The sequence below is a fragment of the Beta vulgaris genome, chromosome 5 (genome assembly GCF_026745355.1).
Source record: "Beta vulgaris subsp. vulgaris cultivar EL10 chromosome 5, EL10.2, whole genome shotgun sequence".
NCBI lineage: Eukaryota > Viridiplantae > Streptophyta > Magnoliopsida > Caryophyllales > Amaranthaceae > Beta > Beta vulgaris.
Window position 1 is genome coordinate 65,923,647 of NC_079206.1, and position 24,605 is coordinate 65,948,251.

The following is a 24,605-nucleotide window of genomic DNA, read 5'->3' on the forward strand; positions in this document are numbered from 1 at the left end:
GTGGGAGTAAAATAACGCTCGAAGAAATTCGAGATGAGCAACAACTGGACGTGGCTCACACCATGTCAGAGACGGCCCAACAAGACGAAAGTCATGTTGAGGAGATAACGTATTCAACGCATGAACCTCCTACCGTCCCATTCGAAGTTGAATCAAGCGAAAATCTTCAAACTGTTGAAGAGAACGTTTCTCTTGATGCTCAGACCCCGCGTAGGTCTAGTAGACCAAGGATTCCAAACAAAAGGTTGGTTGATTTCCTAATGACTGAGAATTCTGAAATTATGATTTTGGAAAATTCAGAACCTACTACCTACAAACAAGCTTTGACGAGCCCAGACTCTGAGAAATGGCTTGAGGCCATGAAATCCGAGTTAGACTCCATGTCTGAGAATAAAGTTTGGACACTGTTGACTTGCCTGTGGGGTTAACCCTATTGGATGCAAGTGGGTGTTCAAATTGAAAACAGACAAAGATGGAAATGTCTATGTCTACAAAGCAAGACTGGTTGCAAAAGGATTCAGACAAGTTCATGGTATAGACTATGATGAGACCTTTTCTCCAGTAGCAATGCTTAAATCAATTCGGATACTTTTAGCGATTGCTGCATTTTTCGATTACGAAATTTGGCAGATGGATGTCAAAACCGCATTCTTGAATGGGTTCTTGAATGAGGATGTGTACATGACACAACCTGAAGGTTTTGAAGATCCAGAAAATCCTAAAAGGGTTTGCAAGCTTCAGAGATCCATTTATGGATTGAAGCAGGCATCTCGGAGCTGGAATCTTCGGTTTGATGAGGCAATCAAACAATTTGGTTTCATCAAAAGCGAAGAAGAGTCTTGTGTTTACAAGAAGTTTAGTGGGAGCAGCTTAGTCTTCTTGGTTCTGTATGTAGATGACATACTAATCATGGGAAACGACATACCAATGCTTGAGTCAGTCAAGGAATGGTTAAAGAGTTGTTTCTCTATGAAGGACCTTGGAGAAGCTGAGTACATACTGGGAATAAAATCCATAGAGATAGGTCTCGAAGGATGATTGGGCTAAGTCAAGAAACTTATATTGATAAGGTTCTTACAAGGTTCAACATGGAAAACTCGAAGAGAGGTTTCGTTCCCATGTCACATGGCATATCGCTTAGCAAGAGTCAGTGCCCGACTGAGCCTGATGAGTTAAAGCGAATGAGTAGCATTCCTTATGCTTCGGCTATAGGGTCTATTATGTATGCCATGATAAGTACTCGACCTGATGTTGCATATGCCTTGAGCATGTATAGCAGGTTCCAAGCAAATCCAGGAGAAGCACACTGGACTGCAGTTGAGAGTCCTTAAGTACTTGAGGAGGACTAAAGGCATGTTCTTAGTATATGGGGGACAAAGTGAGTTGGTTGTTGAAGGTTACACTGATGCAAACTTCCAAATCGACAAAGATGATTACCGCTCTCAGTCAGGGTATTTCTTTCGTCTAAATGGAGTAGCAATGAGCTAGAAGAGCTCAAAGCAAAGTTCATACGGATGAGAATGTGGCTGATCCGCTAACTAAACCATTACCTCAACCCAAGCATGAGTGTCACGCTAGGGCTATAGGCTTGAAGCAAATGTTAGAGTGGCTTTAGATTGTACTAGGTTTAGAGAAACTTATTACAATGTAAAGACATGGTTTTGCTATTTATGTTTATAATAATAAATTTTGTCTTATTTAATTTTGGTTTGGTATTAAATAAAATGTCCAAAATATATCTTGAATTCTATGGTTTTGTCAAATATGTGATTTGATGAATGAAACACCATAAGTGAACAGAATTCATAGAATATTAAAGTTCCTAATCTAAGTCATTAAACTGGACATAAATGACTTATTAAAGGGATTAGCATATAAGATTGATTGATAGCGCCGTTTCATGGGCTATGGAAACATAGAGATGTTTAATCAATCATATGGACATGTATAGTTGATACATAGTCGAACTTGACTTCTTAGAAGTTTTATAACTTCGAAATTATATTAGTAGATTCCTGAGACATGAGTAGAACATTACTTAGCCCAATGATTAGTATAGCTTTGATACTGTCAAACGTCATGCCGTAAAAGGGGACTATAAAGGCAGCATTCAGGTTGTGCTAAAAGTTGAGTGGGAGTATTGGTTACTACAAGATTGGAAAAGTCCTCCTATATGAGATAGGATAGGTGTCTTGGCCCCTTGAAGAGTGAAAAATTGAAAATGCATGGCCGTGCTCAAATGGATCATTCGATGATCATTTGTTGACAATTTGAACTCGGATTTCAAGGAATAATTTGAAAGCTAGTATGGATGATATAGAAATATGATCATACTATCAAATTAAGACATTAAGAGACTTGAGGAATAAAAACATTGCACACTCGTCTCGGACAAGTGGGAGATTGAAGGATTTATGTCCTCGACTTAAATGCAATTACTAATATATAATGGATCGTATTATAGAGATAATAAGTTCGTTATATTGGGTCGTCTATACGTCTTGCTAGAGAAAGCTATAGAACTTCGGATTAGTAAATAAATAAACCCGAAGCCCAATGTAACGGATCCTACAAGGTCACACATTAAACTTGGATCAACAAAAGAAACCTAGAGCCCAAGAGGGCCCTAGGGTGGCCGGCCAAGAGAGGGGAAAAGGAGAGAAATCTGACCTAAATACTTTTATATATTTGGGTTAGGCAGAAAAGAAAATAGTCAGTTTATTCTCTTATTATTTTCTCTCTCCTATTCTCTTTCTTCATCAAAGTCACGTTTAAACTCCAAAAACAAGAAAGAAGTTTTCTTCCTTTCCAACCTAGCATTGGTGGAGTGTTGATCCGGGTTGGTGGACTAAGTAGAGGAATCACATCTGAGATTCTCAATCAGAGTCATTCAAGCTTTGTGGAAATCACGCTACAAAGGTTATTTCTAAACTTGTATGTGATCCTTAATTATATATGCATGTGATCCTGATTTAAGTGCTTATGAATTTGATTCATGAAATTCCGCTTTATAGTACTTATATATTCCTACAGTGAATAGAAAGATATTCATGTATTGGCATTAATTTGTTGATTATAACATATCAAAAATGGAAAAAATAAAAAAAATAATAAAGCCTTGAAGGAGTAGAATTTACTACATTAACATAGTTTTGGAACATATTGATTATAATTAAACATATTTTCTTTTATGTTTTTAAGAACAAAACCTTATCAGAATCCACTTTCGTTCACCCTTTCTTCTTTTTGTTGCTATAGTAGACAGGAAGATCTTTACAAATAGTAGGGAGTATGATAAATAAAAAAAAAACATTTATATCTATATTATAATATCGATCAATCTCAAAAATAACAACCTTAATTAACACTTATTTTACGAGTTACGACTAATTTTAATACTAGAATTAGCTTGTGATGTTTTAAGTATGAAGAATACTCAACACATGAATTAAGCAATACAAATTTGTATTTCACTAATGAAGCATAAAATTAAAAATATATAATTCTAAATGTCATACAACTTGTATATTACAAGGGCTAAATACTAGCTAGTTTTACTAATTAAAAGAAGCATCAATAATAATAAAATATACCTAATGACTATGATGTCTAATAGTGTCCTTAATTAAACTCCTTAAGGACGTATAAGTACCAAGTCCAACAATTACTATGCTCAAAAGTATAAGTAGCATAATAAACAAACTCTCAACTGATCTTCTGCTATTTTTGGAAATCTTCAAGTAACATAAACATGGAATTGTGATTGAAGCTGTAGCACTTAGTAAAGCTCCAACAAGTGACATGAGACTTCCAAAGAATGGAACTGTAACTGCTACAATAACTTGTGTAGCAACTATGATAGTTCTTAATAAAATCTTAAATCCTCTATTTTTTTGATATTTTGGGAACCAACTTTCAGTAGTTGCTGCAACTGGTTCCATCATCAATGCATATTTTGATAATGGTGTTATCCATGCTGTATATACCGCGATTTTAGAGCTTAGTTCATGAATTGGAAGGTTTAATGTTATCTGAGATTGTATGGTTGAACCAAACATTAGATATCCAAGTATAGCCATTGAAATGTAGCATAGGGTTGCACTCAAAAATCCAATGAGTAAGACCTACAATGAAACAAAATTTATTAAACATAATTATTAGCATGTAAATATTATCTACATGCATTAAATAAAGGAAACAAGCAAGAAGATTATAGAAGGATTATTGTCTTTCAAGAGAGAAAACTTTGAACTTAGATAATGCCATATAGTAAAAGAACTAAAAGTCTTAGGGAGGTCATATATATATAACGTTTGATTCTTTTTTATAGTGTATGCGTATAATAGATATTTTTATATAAGTTGCATTTAAATTGTTGAATATTCATGTTGTAAAAGTATGTTTTCTATTAATAAGATGACACGACCTATCTATAGTTTTTTTTTTAACGATTCTTTTGTAATTGCAAATGATTGTATTTCACAACAATAATTCCTTTAAAAGAAGAAAAAAAGTTAGTAAATGTACTTTCTCCGTTCTAAAATAAATGAAACGCTTCTCTCAAAAATCTCTTCACATAAGAGATCAGAAGCATTTCGATCACTTATTTCAGATCGGAGGAAATATGTATAAATTGAATAGGTAGTAGTATACCTTTGAGAAATGATGCTTCTTTTGCATGGAAGTGTACAAGGTAGGAAAGACTGGATTTGCACTATAAGAGAACATAAATAAGCTCATAGCTGTTGGAACCCCTTTCCAATTAAAAAGTTCACCATTGTTATGAAATCCAACTTCATCAATTCCAACCCATAAAATTGATCCAATAATCACAAGAGCAGATAGAACACCAGTAGCAGAAATGTAAGCAAGAATGCTTAGATTGTCTAGCCAAACTGTTGGTAGAAGAGACACCGCGACGATGGCCACAAAACTTTGTCTACCACCAATGCTAATTCCATGGAAATGTATGTTCATCTTAGGGAAAAGATTATGTAAATTATCTCCTTCTAAAATTAAGTAACCTGTTAAAACCAAATAAAGGTCTACATATAGAACAATTGATACCACTGTTTTTCCAATTTTTCCAAATGCATATTCTCCAATTTCATCGTAGGTTTTGATTTTAGGGTTCATATCCATGCAACGTTTAGTTAATAGGCCAGAATAACATGCTGCACCAGAGATGGCAATAAGTAAGATTAAGCTTAACCATCCTCCTGATGCTAGGGCATATGGCATTGATAGTATTCCCACTCCTACATGAAAAAAAGGCGAATTTGAATTAAATAACAATGTAATTATTAGCAGAAATTAGCATAATGACTATAAATTATGATGATGATAATTGATAAACTTACTAACTGTTTAGTAATTTATACTTTTATGTGGGAATTATAATAGCAACATATGAATGTTATTGGTAAATCTAAAAAGTTTTACATAAGGAGGGACAATGTAATTAATTAAATTAGTGAATATAATTTACTCTCTGTTGCAAATTAGTGTAGTATTAATAAAATTAAGTTATTTTCTTAATATCTACATGCATGTGTTATATATTTACTCTGATCTGTTTCACAATAATTTTAACGTACTTCCCCTCAAAAAAAAAAATTTAACGTACTTTCTTGGTATCAGAAAGAGTTGGGAGATAGGTCAAAAGAAAAAGTGGGCCCATGTGATAAAAAAAGAAAAGAAAAACAACAAATTAAACATCGCATAAAAGAAAGGTAAGTTTTAATGTGTTATATTTAACAAATACGCACGCCATGGCGAATTTCGCAAGAGCTAGTAGATCAAAATTACCTATGATTGCATTGGTGCCATTGAATAGCGTTTTGAGGAACGAGGTCTTGCCTTGTTCATTTGAGGATTCAATGTTTGCCTCTAACTCCATGGAAGTCTAGATATAAGTGATTGTATCCTTGTTTTCAACTTTCTTTGAGTAGACAAAAGAAGAATTGTATTAGTAGTGTATAAAAGACAAAAATTATAGACATATAAATTTATGTCTAAAGCAACAATTTATAAATGTTTATAGATAAAATTAAGATCATGATATATAACATGTTGTGAAAAAAACAATCAAAAGTATAAGTAATAATAACACCAAGTCTTGTATTATGTGATGAAAATGTAACACCAAAAAAGTTGAACAACAAAGAGAAAAGTGAAAGATTACCAAAAATAAACTCTGTCTTAACTCTTGAATAATGTATATATGGTGCACTAAAACTGATGGAGGGATGACCTTCTATTTATATAACTTCATTAATAATCCCATAATTACTATTATAATCTCTTAATTGAAGAAAATTTTAGAATTGTACTATTATTTATAATAAAAAGACTTGTTTATTAGTTGTAGAATCTCACTAATCATTATCTCACTGAGATTCAAGATTGGCGGTAATTAGCTTGACTTTGTCAATTGTCATTAATAGTGAGAATGATTAATAAGGTAGTCGATCGAGTTGACGTTGACTACTGACTATAAGGTAGTATTTGCATGGAATATGGTTAAGGAAGTTTAATGTGTTCGTTTTATAGCCATGCATTTTTGTGAAACGATTTGGTCAAAAAGTAATGAAGTATCAAGTACGTACATAAAGATAATCTGATATACTTCCTCGGGTCGATTGAGTGAGCAGCAGGTGATAGTCTAATAGTGTTGGCATCACTTCTGAAATCATGAGGTTGAGTCTCACCCCTTGTAAAGAGGAATCCCTAATTTATGTTAGGCAAGATTGTATAGGATTTGTAGGATATGTTTCCTTATGTATAGGGTGCTTTGTTAATATGGTTTCCTACTTTGATGTACTATATATATATGTTTGATATCAATAGAAAAGGCAAGCAATTAAACCCTAAACACTTCTTTACATGGTGTCGGAGCCATAATCTTTTTTTTATCTCTCTATTTTTTTTTCTCATGGCCGACGACAACTCCGACAAACCGCCGGAATCTTCTGTTTCCCGGATTGATATTACTTATCCATTTTAGAAAAATTTCCCCCTTCCTTACAAGAGAATTCATCTTACGTTAAAAAAAATTAACATATCGAGTTTTATAATATTCATATAATTGCATTTGACCAAAACTTTTTGACTAAGATTCGCTAATAATCTATCCCATAGATACTTGTATTTTTATTTAGTGTCCCAAAAAGTTTTACTTAATTTAAATTTTTACTTTTTAATGCTGAAATTTTATAAGTTGTTATTAGATATATTTGATGTAATCTTATTAGTTAATTTTGGTTTGAGTGAAATTTAGGTAAACTTTACGTGGAAATTCATATATTTCAATAGAAGAATTGTGGAAGAAGTATTATTCTATCGTTGGTCTATTTTGTTTTTCATAATTTTGACAAATTTTGTCAAAGTTAGACACTAAATCTTGACCATGTTTATTTATAAATATATATATATATATATATATATATATATATAATATATATATATATATATATATATATATATAATTATCTTATGAGATTCTGTTAGATTTATCTTGATAAAAAAAAAAAATTATAACAAAGGAAAGGAGCGTTCCTCCCGCGGGCCGGCCCATGCGGGCTCGTGCCGGTGCGAGACTGAAATAAAATTTCTTGATCGTGACAGACCCGCGGCCCACGTAGCAAAAAACGGGTCGGACCAGGCCTCAAACGGGCTCGGGTCGGGTCGACCCACGTGCTGATCCGACCCATGCACACCTCAACCTCCTTCCGATTCATTTAGCTTACTCACTTCACTTTGGCGAGAACCAAGGAGCTAGGAGGTCCAAAAGTATGAGAGAAAAACTAAAAAAGTTCACTTTAGGCGAGGAAATGGAGCTCTAACGTCATGTTTGATATGCGTTGCACATAGGCCATATATAGTTGGTGGTATTTCGGCTATTAGTCAGAATTCGCAGTGTTGGGTGTATCTGCGTCATAATTTGTGGTGTTGAGGCCAATTTTGCCTAATTTTAATTTGTTATAAATCTGTTAGAAAATCCAAATTTTTTCTACTTCCTCCGTTTCATAATACTTGCTACGCTTTTCATTGTGGGAAGTTTCACATTACTTGCTACACTTCCTTTTTGGGCAATATCTATCTTTCTCCTCTCACATGGGTTTCTTTTCTTTTTACTTTCTACCTCTCTCTCTTCTCCAAAAATTGCCTAAAAGTCCGTGAATTAAGAAGTGTACCGAGTAATATGAAATGAACGAAGTAGATATTGTACTTCATTTTACTATAAGAACTAAAATTAACATGTAATTTGTTGAAATACAAAAGAAACGAATATTTCTATACGGCTCGAGTCATGGCTTATTGTTGGATAATGCACCTCATCAATTACGTGGGTCAACATTTTGCTTACAATGTATCTTTGAGAAATCCAAAATAAACCCACTTCATTTAAGCATAGCTGCATGTTGCAGCAAGCTTGGATCCCACAGATGCGGCGCTGCAATAGCTCGCTACAAACGTACAATAAGCCGCTACTACATCAACTTAATCTCAGTCTGTTTAGCAGGAGAATTTGCTTGTCCAACTCCAATCATGCATGCATATATAGCTATTAGCTAGCTGCACATGACGGGTCACATGGAATCCTGGCCACCTTCCTGCATCATATAGAATATACCATTTCCGTATTTTTTTAGTTGCATCATTTGTCTTTTTGGTACTATTTATCAACCAACTTTGTTAAGTTATCTCGCATCATTATATTAGAAAAAACATAGTCAAGTGGGGTCTTGTTAGATTCTTCTCAATGCGAGAATTCCAAATATCAAGTTTTTATAAATTTTACTTATATCCAATAAGAGATACTAACGTCTAAAAAAAACCTATCGACAAATGTGAAAAAGCAAATGTTGCAACTAAAAAAATACAGAGGTAGTATACTGATGAATTCCATGCAACGTCACGTATATGTAAATGGGTCTAAATGCTGCTTTGAAACCGTTGTCAACCCTTAAGATTCCAGGAAAAAATCTACATGAATTGTCGCATAGTCAAAAGGTAAATAATAACTAAGAGCGAAAATAAATCCTACTATTTTTTGTCAATTGGTTATGATATGAAATTTTATATGTAATAGTGGGTAAATCATATTATCTCTAATTAATTAGTGTTGACCAAATCCATTAATTGATTGATAATATTAACTAGAATTAGTTGCCCTATCATGTTAAGGGAGTAAACAGAAATTATTGTATTCATGTATGCAATTTGTTTTGTATTAAAGGAGTAATAGAAAACTAAAGCAATAATAGAAGAATTGTCAACCCTTATTTAGAGGATACTGTTAGAAGAAGAGAAAATAAAAGTAATATTAGGAGTGTATTGAAATAAAGTTATTGTAAGACCATATTGCTTTCTTACACTTGATTAAAATGTCACTTTTTAAGTGAAAGCCTAGTCAATTTACTTCAAAAAGTTCACTAAATTATACATGTTACAATTTGATCGATTATCGTACTAAAATAGAACTTTTGTCTAAAACTCAAATTGGACGTAACTAAGACAAAATTATAAAAGTATTATGAAATTGTAATTCTTAAACATACAATTTTTTGTACACATGACATTGGAGATCTAACAATACGCTTGTATTTTCCAGATTAATTCTTACGGCCCGTTTGGTAAGAGGTTATAAATGGTGGGAATGGTAATGCATTATAGTGTAAATTTGTACTAGAAATCCAATGTCATTACCAATGGTAATGCTACTTAATCACAAAATATTCATTTTCTTCCTAAAATCTCATTACTATCCATTACCACTTGGGAATGTGGTATTAGGTGGTAATGAAAATTTATAAAGGAAAACCCATGTTTTGTGATAAAGTTTCATTCCCATGGTTATGGACATGTGAAAATCTTTACAAATTTACACTAAATTTAATTACCATTACCACTATTTATAACCACTAACCAAACGGGCCGTTAGAGTTGGAATTCTCTCTTGCTTTGCCTTTTCTCTTTAGTACTCATCATGAATGCAATCTAGGTCTTATGGTTCTTCCAATTATGAGTGACTAGTTCAAGTGCTAGCTAAGATTTCGTAATTCAGGAATCTATAATAAATACTTATGAGGGACGATCGATCACGTTTAGCAATTACATGTAAGATGAATTATATTCATATGAGATTTTAATTTGTTAGATTAGTTTTGATCCCAACTTTTATACCCATATGTCATATCAAAGTTTTATACTCATACGTAATTAAAGATAGATATTAATGAACAAAATTTGCCTTGGAGATTAAGCAAAAGTAAATAGGTAAATTACTCTAGAATTGTTGTTCTTCATATACGGTATTCAGATATCCCTATATTAGAGTCTAGCTCTGTAAAATCTAAATTTAACCTGAATCGGAAATCTGAATGTCTTAAATAACGATTTGGTATATGAAAATAAGAATTTGTACATCCAATTACTTCCTCCTTTGCATGAAATTGCAACATATAATATTTTGCGCTTCTAACCATACAACTTGACCACTAATAATAATATAATTACATGTGAGTTTTATATTATAAAAAGTTGATATATATATATATATATATATATAAAACAAGATTTCACAATACTAAGCTTTATTTTCCCGTCAAATTAATCACGATAGGTGGTCAAAGGATAGAGTGTGAAGAGCGTAAAAGTTTGAACATAATAATACTAGAATTAGCTAGCGCTACTTTTACAATGTTTTTTTTTGGGGGGGGGGGGGGTATTCTTACGTACTTTATCACTTCTTAATTCGTATGGTTACTTGTGGTGTTTCTCTTGTAATTTAAATTACTCCTCTTTCAGCAAAAAAAAAAAAACTATTTTAGTATTCCATAAAAAAAAAAGAACTAATTGAGCACAACTAGTCGAAAATAAAAAGCCCTTGACTTTAATATTTAATAAGGGAAATCCCAACCATAAAGAAAATATTAGAGACTGAAATTTGAAAATTTATACCCATAGACAAATACTTACACAAACTCCCCAAATTTGGGGTTGATGAGAGTCGAAGTCCCGACGATAAGGAGGGGAGGTGGGAGCTCACATGCGTCTCACATGCACCTTTCAGTTTTATTATATGAGTAATCCTGGTGTTGAGATCCATCGAAAAGTCCACTTGTGAGTTGTCCCACATTGGAGAAAGATGAGAGGTTGTTATATTACACTTTATAAGGTAGAGGAGTTACTCCTACTATCACCAATTGGTTTTAGGATGGAAACTCCTAGCTTGTAGGTGGGCTAAACTCTCCTCCTCCTTATTGGGTTGCCCAGGCCCATTTTCATATAATCTAAAAATTAACATGGTATCAGAGCCCGGATTGTGGGTCTCTTCTAAACTGGGCTTCTAATCAAGCAACTAGGTAAGGGTTTACCTCGACAGGATGTCCAGCCCCTAAGAATATTTTATTGCTCTGACCTTTCCAGTTAGCTCTGAATTTCTAAGGACACTCACAAGTGAGGGGGTGTGTTGAAACCCATTGAAAAGTCCACTTGTGAATTGTCCCACATTGAAGAAAGAGGAGAGGTTGTTACACTTTATAAGGTAGAGGAGTCACTCCTACTATCACCAATTGATTTTAGTATCCTTTGAGCTTATAAAGTGGACCAAATCTCTTCTCCTTCTTGTTCGGGTCACCCAAGCCCATTTCATATTGATTCTAAATTTAACACCTAGTCTATATATACCAAATCTGCTTTGTGTAATTGGTTGAAGGTTCACCTTGTAACCTTAAAGATATAAGATTGAATCCTTCTAATTCGTTGCTTGGGAGTTGGGGGTAGAATCCCCTTACTTCTAAGTGTCTCACCTTTGGCTGAAAAAGTAAATAAGAATAGTATTTTTTTTTTTTTTTGTTAGAGAGTTACTAGCCTCACAAATGTAGATGGGTTCAATCCTAGATCTTTGATACTATTTTTAAAAGACTTGACCAATTAAGCTAGATAGCATCCACGTGAAAAGGAATTGATAAGCCAAGAAGGCAACAAATGAAAATAAACCTCCTATTCCCTAGCAGACTGGCCAATTGGTCCTCGTCCATGTTCTTAATTTAGCGGGCCTCTATTATATGCGGAGAAGTGGGCCTTAAGTGAAACTCCGCCCCAATTGAATTTAAGCAGGTCCTTATCTTACAAGTTCCAGCTAAAATAGTTATCAATCTGGTTAATACGCTTTGGTTCAAAATTAATTATTTTACACAATAAACTACCAATTATTTTCAACATTGCGCCAACCATAATATTAAAAGGGTCTATAAAAGGATAAAATGTTAATTTTCTTACAAAATTGTAATCTCATATACTTGCATATCTAGTTGACAAATAACTTCAGATTGTGAAAGATGTGACTTTCTAATAAGAAACTAGATTTCATGTTAAGAGTATAATTCATGAGTCCAGATCCTCTAGAATTTTAGTGAAACTCTACAAGGTAGAGTTGTATCTGAGCCATATATTTTAAAATCAAAGGCTTATATTGGTGGAATGGAACGATTTAGGGGTGGATTTTGATGAGATAAAATAGGGAGGATTTTGGAAAGAGAATATATGAGCCATTGATTTTTTATTCAATGGTTGATATTGCTCAAACTCTACGTTGTAGAGTTATTTTAAAACTCTAGAGGATCCAAACACATAATTCATATGTGAGTCACGAAATAATTTTCCAACATTGAAGAATTACAGAGAAATTAAAATGACTAATATATAGTTTGGAAAGTTACTCCACCTAACACCAATTGATTTTATGATGGAACCCGACCGACTTTGTATGTGATTAATCTCTCTTCCGACGTGGACTTGGGTGTACAGACCCAATTTAAGTTTATGATTTCATCCTATTTTATTTCCTTTAAAATATATAGAACTTTCGTGCCATTTTTTGTAATCAACTAAGAAATCTTATAGTTTTTTTCTCAAAAGAAATATAATAGATTTTGGAACTTTTCACATAAAGTGGCGATTTTTATATACATTTTATCATTTACTCTATAATATACAGTGTTTCTAGTCTTTTACATACTTAAAAATTGATTGATCTTGATCCATGCATGTATCTTCTTCGAGCCTCGTGAGTAGCATTTTTTTTTTTTGAGGGGATGATGTGGCAGGTGTTAATTAAGCTAATGAAGATGGTTTAGGCAAATGATAATAATCATATTTGTTGTAATATGTACTGTCGAGCATATTTATGTTTCCTTAACCTAAAGCAAATGTTTTTGGGACAATTATTGAACATTAAAGAAATTTTTATTAATATGTTAAGATTTTAAAATTCCTTAATACTAGCATATAGTACTATTAATCATACATGAAAAAACCTTAATTTATACAGCTTGAACACCACTCATGTACTATTAACACTTTTGAACACCTCTACTTTTCTTTTGTCGCTTGTGATGAGATCTTTATATTTTGGGAGTGCATGCTTCTTTGATCATACGACAAAATATTTATGACATTATGTCTTCCTAGCTTTCAAACTAAATGTATTGTAAAGACTATGATTGGAAGCCCTTTTTGGAGTAGCTTATAGATGGTGTAAGGCGGGTATTTAGAGTCTGTTTTCTCCAACTTATTTTCAGTTCAGTTCAATTTGATTCAGTTCAGTTTTGGACAACATTTTTACTCTCGCATATTACTGTTCATTTCAGTTGAGTTCAGTTTAGTTTAATTCAGTTCAATTCAGTTTAATTCAGTTCAATTGTTTTATGTCGAAAATAACAGACCCTATTTAACAATGAAAAATGATTTTATATAAATAGAAAGCCTAATGTCATAAATATTTTGTTATAAAACTTTTTAAAAAAACACGATTGTAAATTAGTTTTCTTTTATTTTATTCTTTGCGTTTAAAGTTTGAGAGAACAGGAAAAATGAAAATAAAAGGGAACGGGGGTATACAGAACTAGAGAGGAAAATGTGGTGTTCCTTCATATAAAGTTTCATCTTCAAACAATTAGGAATTAGTTATTCTCCTTTTAGAATCATATCCATGGTAGACAAGACAACTCACTTATGAGTTGAATTTCCCCCAATAAGGCTCCATTCGGTAGGGTGTAAAATATTTTTTCATGAAAATGAGTTTTTCTTTTCCTTTCATTTTCGGTTGTTTGGTTTGATAAGGGGTGTAAAATAAGATTTCCATCAAGGGAGCTTTAGGTGAAAATCATTTTTCTTTCAATAGAAATGGAAAACACATTTTCCTCCCTCTTCCTTAGCAACCTTTTACTTTCCTCTTATCCATCCTCTCCCTTCCCCTTTCATTTTTCTCTTTTCCATAACTTTTTCTACATTGAACCAAACAAAGGAAAATCAGCTTTGCATTTGAATTTTCCATTGTAAAATGTTTTACATGAAATCATTTTACACTGAAAATGTTTTACATCCAACCAAACGGAGCCTAAATTTGTAATCATATAGATAGGAAAATAAATCTTAATATAACTAGAGCGACCTAATTTGAAAGTTAACTAAATACTCTCTCCGTCTAATAATACAATGCTTTTTTTTTTTTTTTGCTTTTTTACATCGGAATTAAGGAAAATGAAGGGGGCAGTAGGATTCTAAAAAAATATGTTTAATGAAGTACTTTTGTCTTGGAACTACTTCTTTATTTTCTTTTTTCTTGAAAAAAAATAATCAAAAAGCAATAAATTTCCTTGGGATGGTGTGAAGCAACAAATAGGAGCACAAAATTTGAAAGAAAGATAGGAATATTTTGGTAAGTTTGTGTATAAATTGAGGACAATTTAATCCAAACAAATTGATAAAAATTGAAATAGGTATAATATTTTGGATCATCTAAATGACATGTAAGCACTGTATATATTAATAGACGGAGTAGTGAATAACTAATCACCCATATATGTATCTAGGGGTGCTTAGCGCACGAGGCGAGCCCAAATTGTATTGGGGTCGGCTCGGCTCGAGGAACTCGATAAGTGAAGCTCGGCTCGAGTTTGTGAGCTTCTCTAAAGGCTCGAGCTCGATTTGACACAAATTAAAAATAAACCAACATGACATTAAACCAAATAGAAAATACATATTCAACAAATAAAAAAATGTTAACAGATCTTGTATAATTGTGACTAAATTCAAAAAGTACCCTGAAAAATATATTTTATTTCATCTTTACATGGTAATCAAAATATACATAAGTAATCGACAAACTATTTCTAAAAGGATACAAAAAGAAACGACATAAATTGTTAAATGTAAAAAATTATATAAAAGGATAAGTATAATAATTTTTATAATGTTTAAGCATATAATTTTTTTAAAGGCTTTAAGTTATATTAATTTTTTTATATAAAATAATAATCGAGTATGTTCGTGAGATTTTCAACTCGAGCTTGGGCTAGTTCGGCTTTGCTCGTTAAGCCCTTGAAGCGACCCGGAATCCGAACCGATTAAAGCGATCCAAGACGACTAATTGCCACCTGTGTTGATAAACATTTACGTTGTTGATGAGAAGGATTCATACAATTGTTTTAAATCAACTAACAGCTGTTTCTTGCTCAAATATTTTTAATATTGTAGTCTTATATTGGAATTTTGACGTGATTGTGCGTCATAAAACTCTTACCTTTTACTCTATATTGAATCCATTACTCGTGGTGTCGACTTCTATTTAATGTAAGAAAAATCTTTCTAAATTTCCGTTTCTCATGTGTGCCATGTGAGTAAATGACGATATTTGATTGTATGCAATTGAATATATGTTTCATCACGTCATAAAGTTTAAGACCGTTGGTAACAAGACATATTGACTTTAATGAGAATGCACCTTTTTTTTTTCATGTTAACTAAACTAGAATGATCATAATTCTAAAGGTAATTAAAGATACATTACTATTAGATATTAATTCAACATGTATGGTATAATTTTTTTTTTTTTTTTTTGACAGGAACATGTATGGTATAATTGACCAATAATTGATTGCAGCTTTAAATTTGAACTATACACGAAGAGAAATATTGCAATTAAAAAAGAACGGAGTAAGTACATATCAATTATAGTTAGGCTAATATGAGCCAATCAACCAAATGATGAGTTAATATGATAATATATTAAATTATTTGTTGCGTATAATAAAATGCTTCACAATAGAATCGATATGATTTGACTGCAATAGACTTCATCAATTAGGGAAGCACAGTTTACAAGAAATGAGAATGAATCTCAACCACATGATTGGATTAAAGTTATAACACTTGTTCATTAAAGTTATACCCCACCTCTAAAAAATTTTGATCCCCAAATATATATTTTTTTAAATTTTTTCTTCTAATATTCATTTTTTGGAGTTACATCACTTATTCATTAGAATTACATCACTTAATCATAAGAGTTATATCGCATAAAATTCATTCTCATTTCTCATATAAGTATGCATTCTTATATGAACTCACTTCTATATATATATACACACACGTACGTCGAATACAATCAATAACCCAAATAACCAATTAACCTACTAATAATCAAGCTATTATGATAGTTGTTATATAAAAGAAGAGTGTTGTATGCATGAATACATCCTGCCATTTTCCTTGGTTTAAAATGACGAAATAGGGCAACTAATGCGTTACTATATAACTTGGACTTTTCTCACCATACATGATTGACTCTTGCTTTTGTTTTTTCTTCTCCCTTCTCTGGATTCTTGGAGACATGGCAACATTATAGCATATAGTTTCCCTTGCTAGTAAATGTTATTTGTAGCCACATATATATTCATAATATATATCAAATATTCAAATGGCAATATATATCTCCACATTTATGACAATTGAAAATAACATTTTGGTGGTACATGTTTAAAAGCAATTAAGCAAAGTTGAACTTTTGTTTGGAACATTGAATTACAACTTACAAGTGAAGTGAAAAGTACGTATATATTAAATGTTTCTTCTCTATGTATCTTTTTTTTGTTAAAGATTTTATAGTATTTGAAATTTGTAACTAATTACAGAAAATTATCAGAGCGTTTACTTGGATATAAATTTGAAGTGCATGTTAGAGCCTATGTAAGATAACACCAATTAATGGTTAGATTACAAGATTAAGCAGCCACGCACAAAGGCTGGCAAAATAGGTACCAGCTCGAGCCAACCTAGTACCATAAGTCATAACAAATCAATCCTTCAATGAGTCAAGGAAAACTTTGTGTCATGTAAGGCTTGTGACAATTTTCTAAAGCAAAGCCCATGCAAGATCTAAGTCATGTGTCGAGTCAGGTCAATGGAGTTTTTTCACCAGGTACCTCTGAGGTTTCTTAATATTTATCTGGTATCCTCACGTTTTCCAATATTCACCAGGTATCCCTAAAGTTTGGTAATATTCTCGGATTCGTGAGTTTTAGAAGTAGTTATTGCATAAATGGAAAACCATGGTAGCAATTAATAGGTGCTCAAAATTCCATCTAGTAGTAGCTGACTCCCAGACATTGGGACAAGGCTTAATGAGGTTACAAATTTAAGTTAAATGCAAAAGCAACACTTATTTCCAATGTAAATTGTAAGAACTACTCAACTTTCCTTATTTAATTTATTGCTATGATTTTTGCTGATATAAACTAGTAATAAAGAAGAGCAAAAAGAAGAAGAAAACTTATTAAAGCCATGAAAGCACAAACTTTTTCTTTGTTTATTTCACCAATACATGCTTCGTTCCAAGGTCAAAAGATTCACAAATTTGCTTTTGATTGTTTGAAGTTTAACTACTGTTTAACTAAGAACTTGGAAACTACCACTAATAAAGATGTTCGTCAAGAAATTAACATTGAGAATTCCAAAAAAAGAAATAGGTCCCAATCGAAATAATATTCTCTGTGACCTTGACCAACTTTCTTTCCTACAAGAAAAATAAAAGTACTTGTAATTGTACAATTACAATACTATTAGTTGCAACATCTTATTGTTGCATCTATCTCAAAACATAGTGTAACTATAGTTAAATGTTTACCATAACTAATTTTTTGTCATTAGAACTCTCTAAAAGTTAGAGATCATACCCATGTTAGAAAACACTCACATATAATAAACAATAATATTATTATCTTAATTTACTATTTAAGTTAAAGGATTACTTGGCCTTGTTTTTTTGAGCTGAACTGAATGAAGTAAAATTGTGATACGAAAGTAGTTGAATGGAACTAAACATAACTAGAGGTGAGTAGAAAAACTGGATATCAAGTTCCAAATCCAGATCCGGTTGGACTCGGTGGGTTCGAAACTGGAACTGATCATGTTGGGATCGAGTCTAGGTCTGAATCTGAGGACTCAATTGCAAGTGGTTCCAATTCCAGGTAGTAAAAAATTGGACTCGATACCCGATAAATCTGGATACTTGACGAAACCAGGTCTCGGACTAAGGGCATGTTCTCCCCAGCTTATTTTCAGTTCAGTTCAGCTCCAATCAGTTCAGTTCAGTTCAGTTCAGCTCCATTCTTTTATAACCATTTTGTTAAATATTATTATTATGTTGGTATAATTTATTTTACTAATTACTCTTCTTATTATTATTATTATTATTATTATTATTATTATTATTATTATTATTATTATTATTATTATTATTATTATTCATTTTTATATCATTACTATTAAGTATTATTATTATTATTATTGTTGTTGTTGTTGTTGTGGTTGTTTTTATATATTATTTTGTTTCTTATAGCTTTACTCATTATTATTACTATTATTATTAGGAGGAACATGGTTTAGTTCAAAACACAAATAAACCCACGTTTTTTAGCCCGTAAACCAATCAAATCGCGTCAAAACGGTTTATGATGTAATTTTCGCGGTCCACCCAATCATTATTTTTATTACTAAATATTATTATATTATTAAATCTAATTATTAAAATAGTAATAATATTAATTTACTTCTTAGATATTATTGTTATTATATATCATCATTAAATATTAATATATTAATACAAATAATATAAAATAATTATTATTAATTATCATTAATTATTATTATTATTATTATTATTATTAATTTATGATTATTAATATTATTTATTTATAACTATAATTTAAAATTTTCCAAATTACTATCATTATTATTATTACTTATCATTATAATTATTATTTAATATTCATATTATTATTGTTTAAATATTATTTATATATTTATTACATTTAATTTAATTCGAGCAATTCAATTCAATTCAATTCAATTCAATTCAATTCATTTCAGTTCAGTTCAGCTGTTTTATGCCGAAGAAAACATGCCCTAAGTACCTAGTGGAATTTTTAATGTATGATGAATAATTTAGTTTTTTTTTTTCTTGGACGAGTTAGTAAAAGATACAAAGAGTATTGATTTACTTCTCTTTTCTTTTACTCTCAAAAAAGAGTATAAATTGATTTACTATATAAATTACAGAAAAAAACAACATTGCAAAAAATTTGATGGGCAGTAAAAAAAAAACATATACCGACACGTGGAGGTGGACGGTGGCAAGTAAACAAACAAATGAAAGCAGGTTCCCAGGTGCGGCGTTCGGCGGAAAAATGAAGTGAAAGACTATTAAGAGTCCCTCAAAAATCAAACTTGTTATATTTAAAAATTGAGCACCCAAGGCAAAAACTTTTGTAATTAGACCAAACTATGACTAAACCATAAACTACACTAAACACTATTATTATATTAATCAATCATACATCACTCATCTAGAATAATGACACTATAGTAATTAGTATTACTGTGCAAAAGTGTAATCATAATCAAGTGAACTAAACTGGTCAATCAGTCCAAGCCTAATTTTTATATTGTAGGCATTTCTTAATTATTACTCCATTTATTTTATATTATCTATTTGTACTTTACCAATTCTTATTTTCATTAAATATCCTATTACTTTATTAGTCTCGAAATAAATAACCTGTTAGGTCTGTATATATATACTCCTTCCGTCCCATAATACAGTAGTAGGATTTCTCAAAAACAATACTTCCTCTGTTTCTTTTTACTTGCAACAGTTTGACTTTCACGCTTGCCAATGCATATTTTCAACCATCAATAAGTTTAATTACCGATAAATAAAAATTATAAAAAGTATATATTCGGAAAATATACATTTAGACGAATCTAATAAGATCCCACATGAATATGTTTTTCCTTAACTACAAATCACCAAATGTAAACGAAGTAGAGTTGGTGAATAGTGTAAAAGTCAAACCGTTGCAAGTAAAAAGAAACGGAGGAAGTATTTAATAAGTGTTTATATGGTACTATTGTCTTGAAACTAGCTTTTTAGTTTATTTTTTCTTTTAAAAAAAATAATAAAGCAATGAGTGTTTCTTGAAATGGTGTAAAATAATAAATAGGGGCACATATTTTGAAAGAAAAGTAGGGGCATTTTGAAAAGTTTGTGTGGAAATTGAGGATAATTTAGTCCAAGGAAAATAATATAAAAGAAACAAGCACAATATTTTAGGACACGCAAAAAGAAATGTGAGCATTATATTATGAGACGAAGGGAGTACTTAATTATAGCAACTCATATTAGATTAGCTATACAAACAAATCATATCAGGCAACAATATTTAAACCAGACCAGATGAGACTTGAACTTAATAGATCCCAAGCTACCTTTTTTTTTTTTGTTGGCGAAAAGAACATGACCTAAGTTGAAATTTTAAATATTACACTTATTAGAGTACCAATTAAAAGGCTACATTAATTAGTCTAAGAATAGACCTGAGTTCACTCATGGTACACCCGGGTGTACCATGAGCATGGTACACCCAGGGGTATTTTTGTAATAAATTAGAATTTCATGTGCTCATTTGACACCAAATTTGCTCATATGGGTGTTTTGCTCATTTACTCATTTGCTCATTTTGTAATAAAAGTGTTTGCTCATTTTCTTAAATGAGTAGAAATGTTTGCTCATTTAATTTGCTCATTTGTTTATTTTGCTCATTTGCTCATTCGCTCATTTTGATCATTTGGAGAAAATAGTCTTGGGTGTACCATGAGCATGGTACACCCAAGTGTACTATAAATATTTTCTTAGTTGAAAGTAGAGTCAGTTTTAGATACCAACATAAGATAACAACTCAACACCCTTTATATTCTAAAATGCCAAGTTTCTAAAAACATAGATTTTGAAATAACGAGATTAGCATGAAGTAGCAAACAATAGTTACATACTACTATCATATCATTAACCAATTCAAAACAATATTTCTCACATTTTTTTTTAATAAGATAAGGAGAAACCTTAACAAATTAGAAAAATAAAGGGATCCCAACTTACGAAGGTTGAGAATCGATCCCAGGGCCTCCTATAACCGGGAGGAAAGCTATAACCACTATACTATCCCTCACGTTCAAACAATAATTCTCATCTCATAAGGCTAATACTCCCTCCGGTCTTTATTAGTTTACCCATATTTCTTTTTGGGACATCCCTTATTAGTTTATCCCTTTTTTGTTTCTATTTTTGGAATGGGGCCACTAACTTTTCATCACACATATATTCAACTTTAATATAAAATAATAGTTTATCTTTCTTTCTATGGCCCACAACATTATTTTTCCTAAAACTCTGCGAAAAAAAAGGGATAAACTAATAAAAGACGTAGAAAGTAAATAGTATATAAATCTTTGAAAAAACAAAAAAAAGGTGTATACATATAATTTCAATTTCCACTTTGATATAATAAGATCATGGAGCCTCTTAGTATAAGTATTATAATATAAGAAAAACTATAGGTATTACGTAAAACCATTACCAAATGTTCCCCTAGAACCCTGCATTAATGGACCCTATAATGTCTAACTTTTCCTTCATATATATCCTCCTCTTATTATGACCCAACCCCACTTTCTAAGCTACTACTAATTAGTAATATTAGTAACTTACTTAAGTAGTAAGTAGTGTACACAACAACCCCCCCTTATTTTTGCACCCTTTCCTAGTACACCCGTGTGCTTAAGTCCCCTCTCCCCAAAAAAAAAAAGAAGTTAGTAAAAGTCTTCTTTTTCTCACTTCATTTCTTCTTCTTCTACTTCTTCTTCTTCCTTTTTTCCCTCAAGTATGGCAGCTGGGGCAGGATCTCCTTGCGGAGCATGCAAGTTTTTACGGCGAAAATGCGCGTCGGATTGCATTTTCGCCCCGTATTTTTGCTCCGAACAAGGACCTGCCCGTTTCGCTGCTATACATAAGGTGTTTGGAGCTAGTAATGTCTCCAAACTCCTATTACATCTTCCTGTGCATGAACGTTGTGAGGCTGTTGTTACCATTGCTTATGAAGCCCAGGCTCGGATCCGTGACCCGGTTTATGGTTGTGTTGCGCACATCTTTGCTTTGCAGCAACAGGTAAAAATAGTTAGCTAGAAGTATATCATATGTATCATGTAGTAAACCGTCAACCTTACCCTTCCCCCTACTTTCAAGCAGCCTTGCCTGTAAACTCGAACCGGATTTATTTGTGCAAGGTTTCGATCCGATTAGGACACTTTCTCTTTTATCTTAAAAGAAAATTTGTAGTAAACCCTCAAATTAAGTATGGTTTTTGCAGTTTTATAAAAAGTACTCTTGAGTTCATCATCATCGATCACCTTATTTTCCTTGTTTCATAATCCAAATTTCACTTGGGAAGTGTACAACATTTTGAAAGTTACATTGTGTGTGACTTCATATAAATTTTTGATGATAATCAAAGGGATGATTCTGTGAATTAATTTCCTTCAACTTATTTAATTATTTCCCTTTTTCTTTTAACCAATGAGTCAAAATGTAACTTGTAAGTAAATGAATGAGCAACTATTAGGTGATTAGTTGAGTTAATTTTTTTTTTTTTGTTTAAAACAGGAGCCATATTGTAATCACAATTACACCTTGACAAATTTATATATTATGACATACATGCTCCTTACATGCCTTAATTTGTCACAAATTTCATCAATACTAAAGTTATTAAAAAAAACACTAGAGATATGTATATAGTAAATTACGACACAATAATTTATTTTATACTCTTTTCGTTCTAGAATAATTGTCTTATATATCATTTTGGTTAGTCTTTATCAAAAATTGTCTTACTACTTTAATTTAAATGAAAAACTTACTTCACCTCACCCAGTTGATCAATACATGTAACAATTGGACCCTACATTAACTATCTCTCAACACGATCTAACTTTTTTATTTATACTTCAACTATATCTATCCAAATAACATACACTCTAAAAAAGTAATATTATTACGTCGAAATTTAATAAAAAGATTCAAGTTAGACACACCTTTATTATAAACAGTATAAATATAAAGCCAATTTTTTTATAGAATAGGAAACATTACTAATTGTGCCAAATTGTCTTTTTTTTTTTTGTAAATGTAGGTGGCATATTTACAAGCACAATTGATGCAAGTGAAGGGACAATTAGCAAACAAGAACATGGAAAATCAATGGACAACAACAACAACATTAGAAGGAAATAATCAGAATTATCTTGCAGGAATTCAAGCAGGAGTATTTCAAACTCAAAGTGGAGTTACTAATAATAGTAGTAATTACATGAATAATAATAATCCCATTTCATCACCTCAAAGTTCACTTGATTCAGTTGATCACCATCAAAATGTTACTAATGATGTTGGAATGATGGTAATGGCAATGCAAGACTATGGTGGAGTAATTCAACCTAAAACTGAGGGTATTATTGGAAAGAAAAGGTCCCTTGATGACATGGGTGAGCTTCAAGAATTGGCCCTTAGAATGATGAGAAATTAATTTATTTTCTTTATTAAATAATAATTAGAGAGGAAAAAAAAGATTATGAGAATATTAGTGGTCTATGACTCTTATCCCACAAATGATTGTAAATATAGAGGATTGTCAGAGGAGCTAATTTTTAGTACTTAGTATAAAAAGTTTGCAATATTATATTAAGATGAGGCAAGCCCAAAAATGAGGCATTTTGTTTTTGTTTTTGTTTTTGTTTTCTGTTGGTATTTTTATATTATATACTCCATAATATATATCCAATCAAATAATTTATTTATGAACAACTTGAATATGTGGGGTTTCATTTTAACATATTTTTTAATCAGTAATGGAGGTGTTCATTTAGCTATTAATCTTGTTCTATATAGCTTCATTATCCTGTTAGGAGTTCCTTGGGGTGAGGTTTTCTATACCATCCCTCCTCCTTTCAAGGAATTTGACCTTCAAACCTGACTGGTTTACATGTGCGAGGTGTCAGTTGAGTAAGGTCCCTTTATCTTACCAACTTTTTAGTTATTAGGCTCGAGCTATGCCTCGGGTAAGAAAAATTTTCATTTATTAATTTAATACTTTATGATAATAACACTAAATACAACTTAGCCTAGTGGTTAAGACTTAAGTATATGTACTTGAAGTCCCAGGATCAAACCCTATATTATGCAATTTCTATTTTTTTTTTATATACATGGATTACATGAACTAAAACTCCCTAAGGAGAACGCCACGTGACACAGTTTCTTGTTTATGCACGCCGTTTAATATATTTGTATAGATATAGCTTCATTGTGACTATATCAGCTTGACTTTTAACACCATAAATTAGTAATTAATACTATTAATCAA

The 24,605-nt window shown here is 31.6% G+C and overlaps 2 protein-coding genes across 2 annotated transcripts; one reads left to right on the forward strand and one right to left on the reverse strand.

Annotated features, from left to right (window-relative positions):
* Positions 1–3,489: 3,489 nt before the first annotated feature.
* Positions 3,490–6,289, reverse strand: LOC104894696 (amino acid transporter AVT1I). Its single transcript, XM_010680987.4, has 4 exons — positions 6,185–6,289; positions 5,809–5,941; positions 4,654–5,258; positions 3,490–4,124 (listed from the first exon to the last, which is right to left on the reverse strand). Exons 2-4 carry the CDS (start codon positions 5,897–5,899, stop codon positions 3,594–3,596), a joined length of 1,227 nt encoding a protein of 408 aa, XP_010679289.1. The 5' UTR covers positions 5,900–5,941; positions 6,185–6,289; the 3' UTR covers positions 3,490–3,593.
* A 15,455-nt stretch (positions 6,290–21,744) lies between these two features.
* On the forward strand, positions 21,745–23,962 carry LOC104894636 (LOB domain-containing protein 16). Its single transcript, XM_010680914.4, has 2 exons — positions 21,745–22,351; positions 23,376–23,962. Exons 1-2 carry the CDS (start codon positions 22,070–22,072, stop codon positions 23,766–23,768), a joined length of 675 nt encoding a protein of 224 aa, XP_010679216.3. The 5' UTR covers positions 21,745–22,069; the 3' UTR covers positions 23,769–23,962.
* Positions 23,963–24,605: the final 643 nt, after the last annotated feature.

What these genes read in the sequence shown, in the direction of transcription:
- LOC104894696 (XM_010680987.4), bottom strand. Translation starts at nt 5,899, where the DNA reads ATGGAGTTAGAGGCAAACATTGAATCCTCAAATGAACAAGGCAAGACC. An exon ending in TGGCACCAATGCAATCATAG is followed by an intron (nt 5,259 to 5,808) that starts GTAATTTTGATC and finishes TTTTTCATGTAG; the next exon opens with GAGTGGGAATACTATCAATG. An exon ending in AGAAGCATCATTTCTCAAAG is followed by an intron (nt 4,125 to 4,653) that starts GTATACTACTAC and finishes GTTTCATTGTAG; the next exon opens with GTCTTACTCATTGGATTTTT.
- LOC104894636 (XM_010680914.4), top strand. Translation starts at nt 22,070, where the DNA reads ATGGCAGCTGGGGCAGGATCTCCTTGCGGAGCATGCAAGTTTTTACGG. An exon ending in TCTTTGCTTTGCAGCAACAG is followed by an intron (nt 22,352 to 23,375) that starts GTAAAAATAGTT and finishes TTGTAAATGTAG; the next exon opens with GTGGCATATTTACAAGCACA.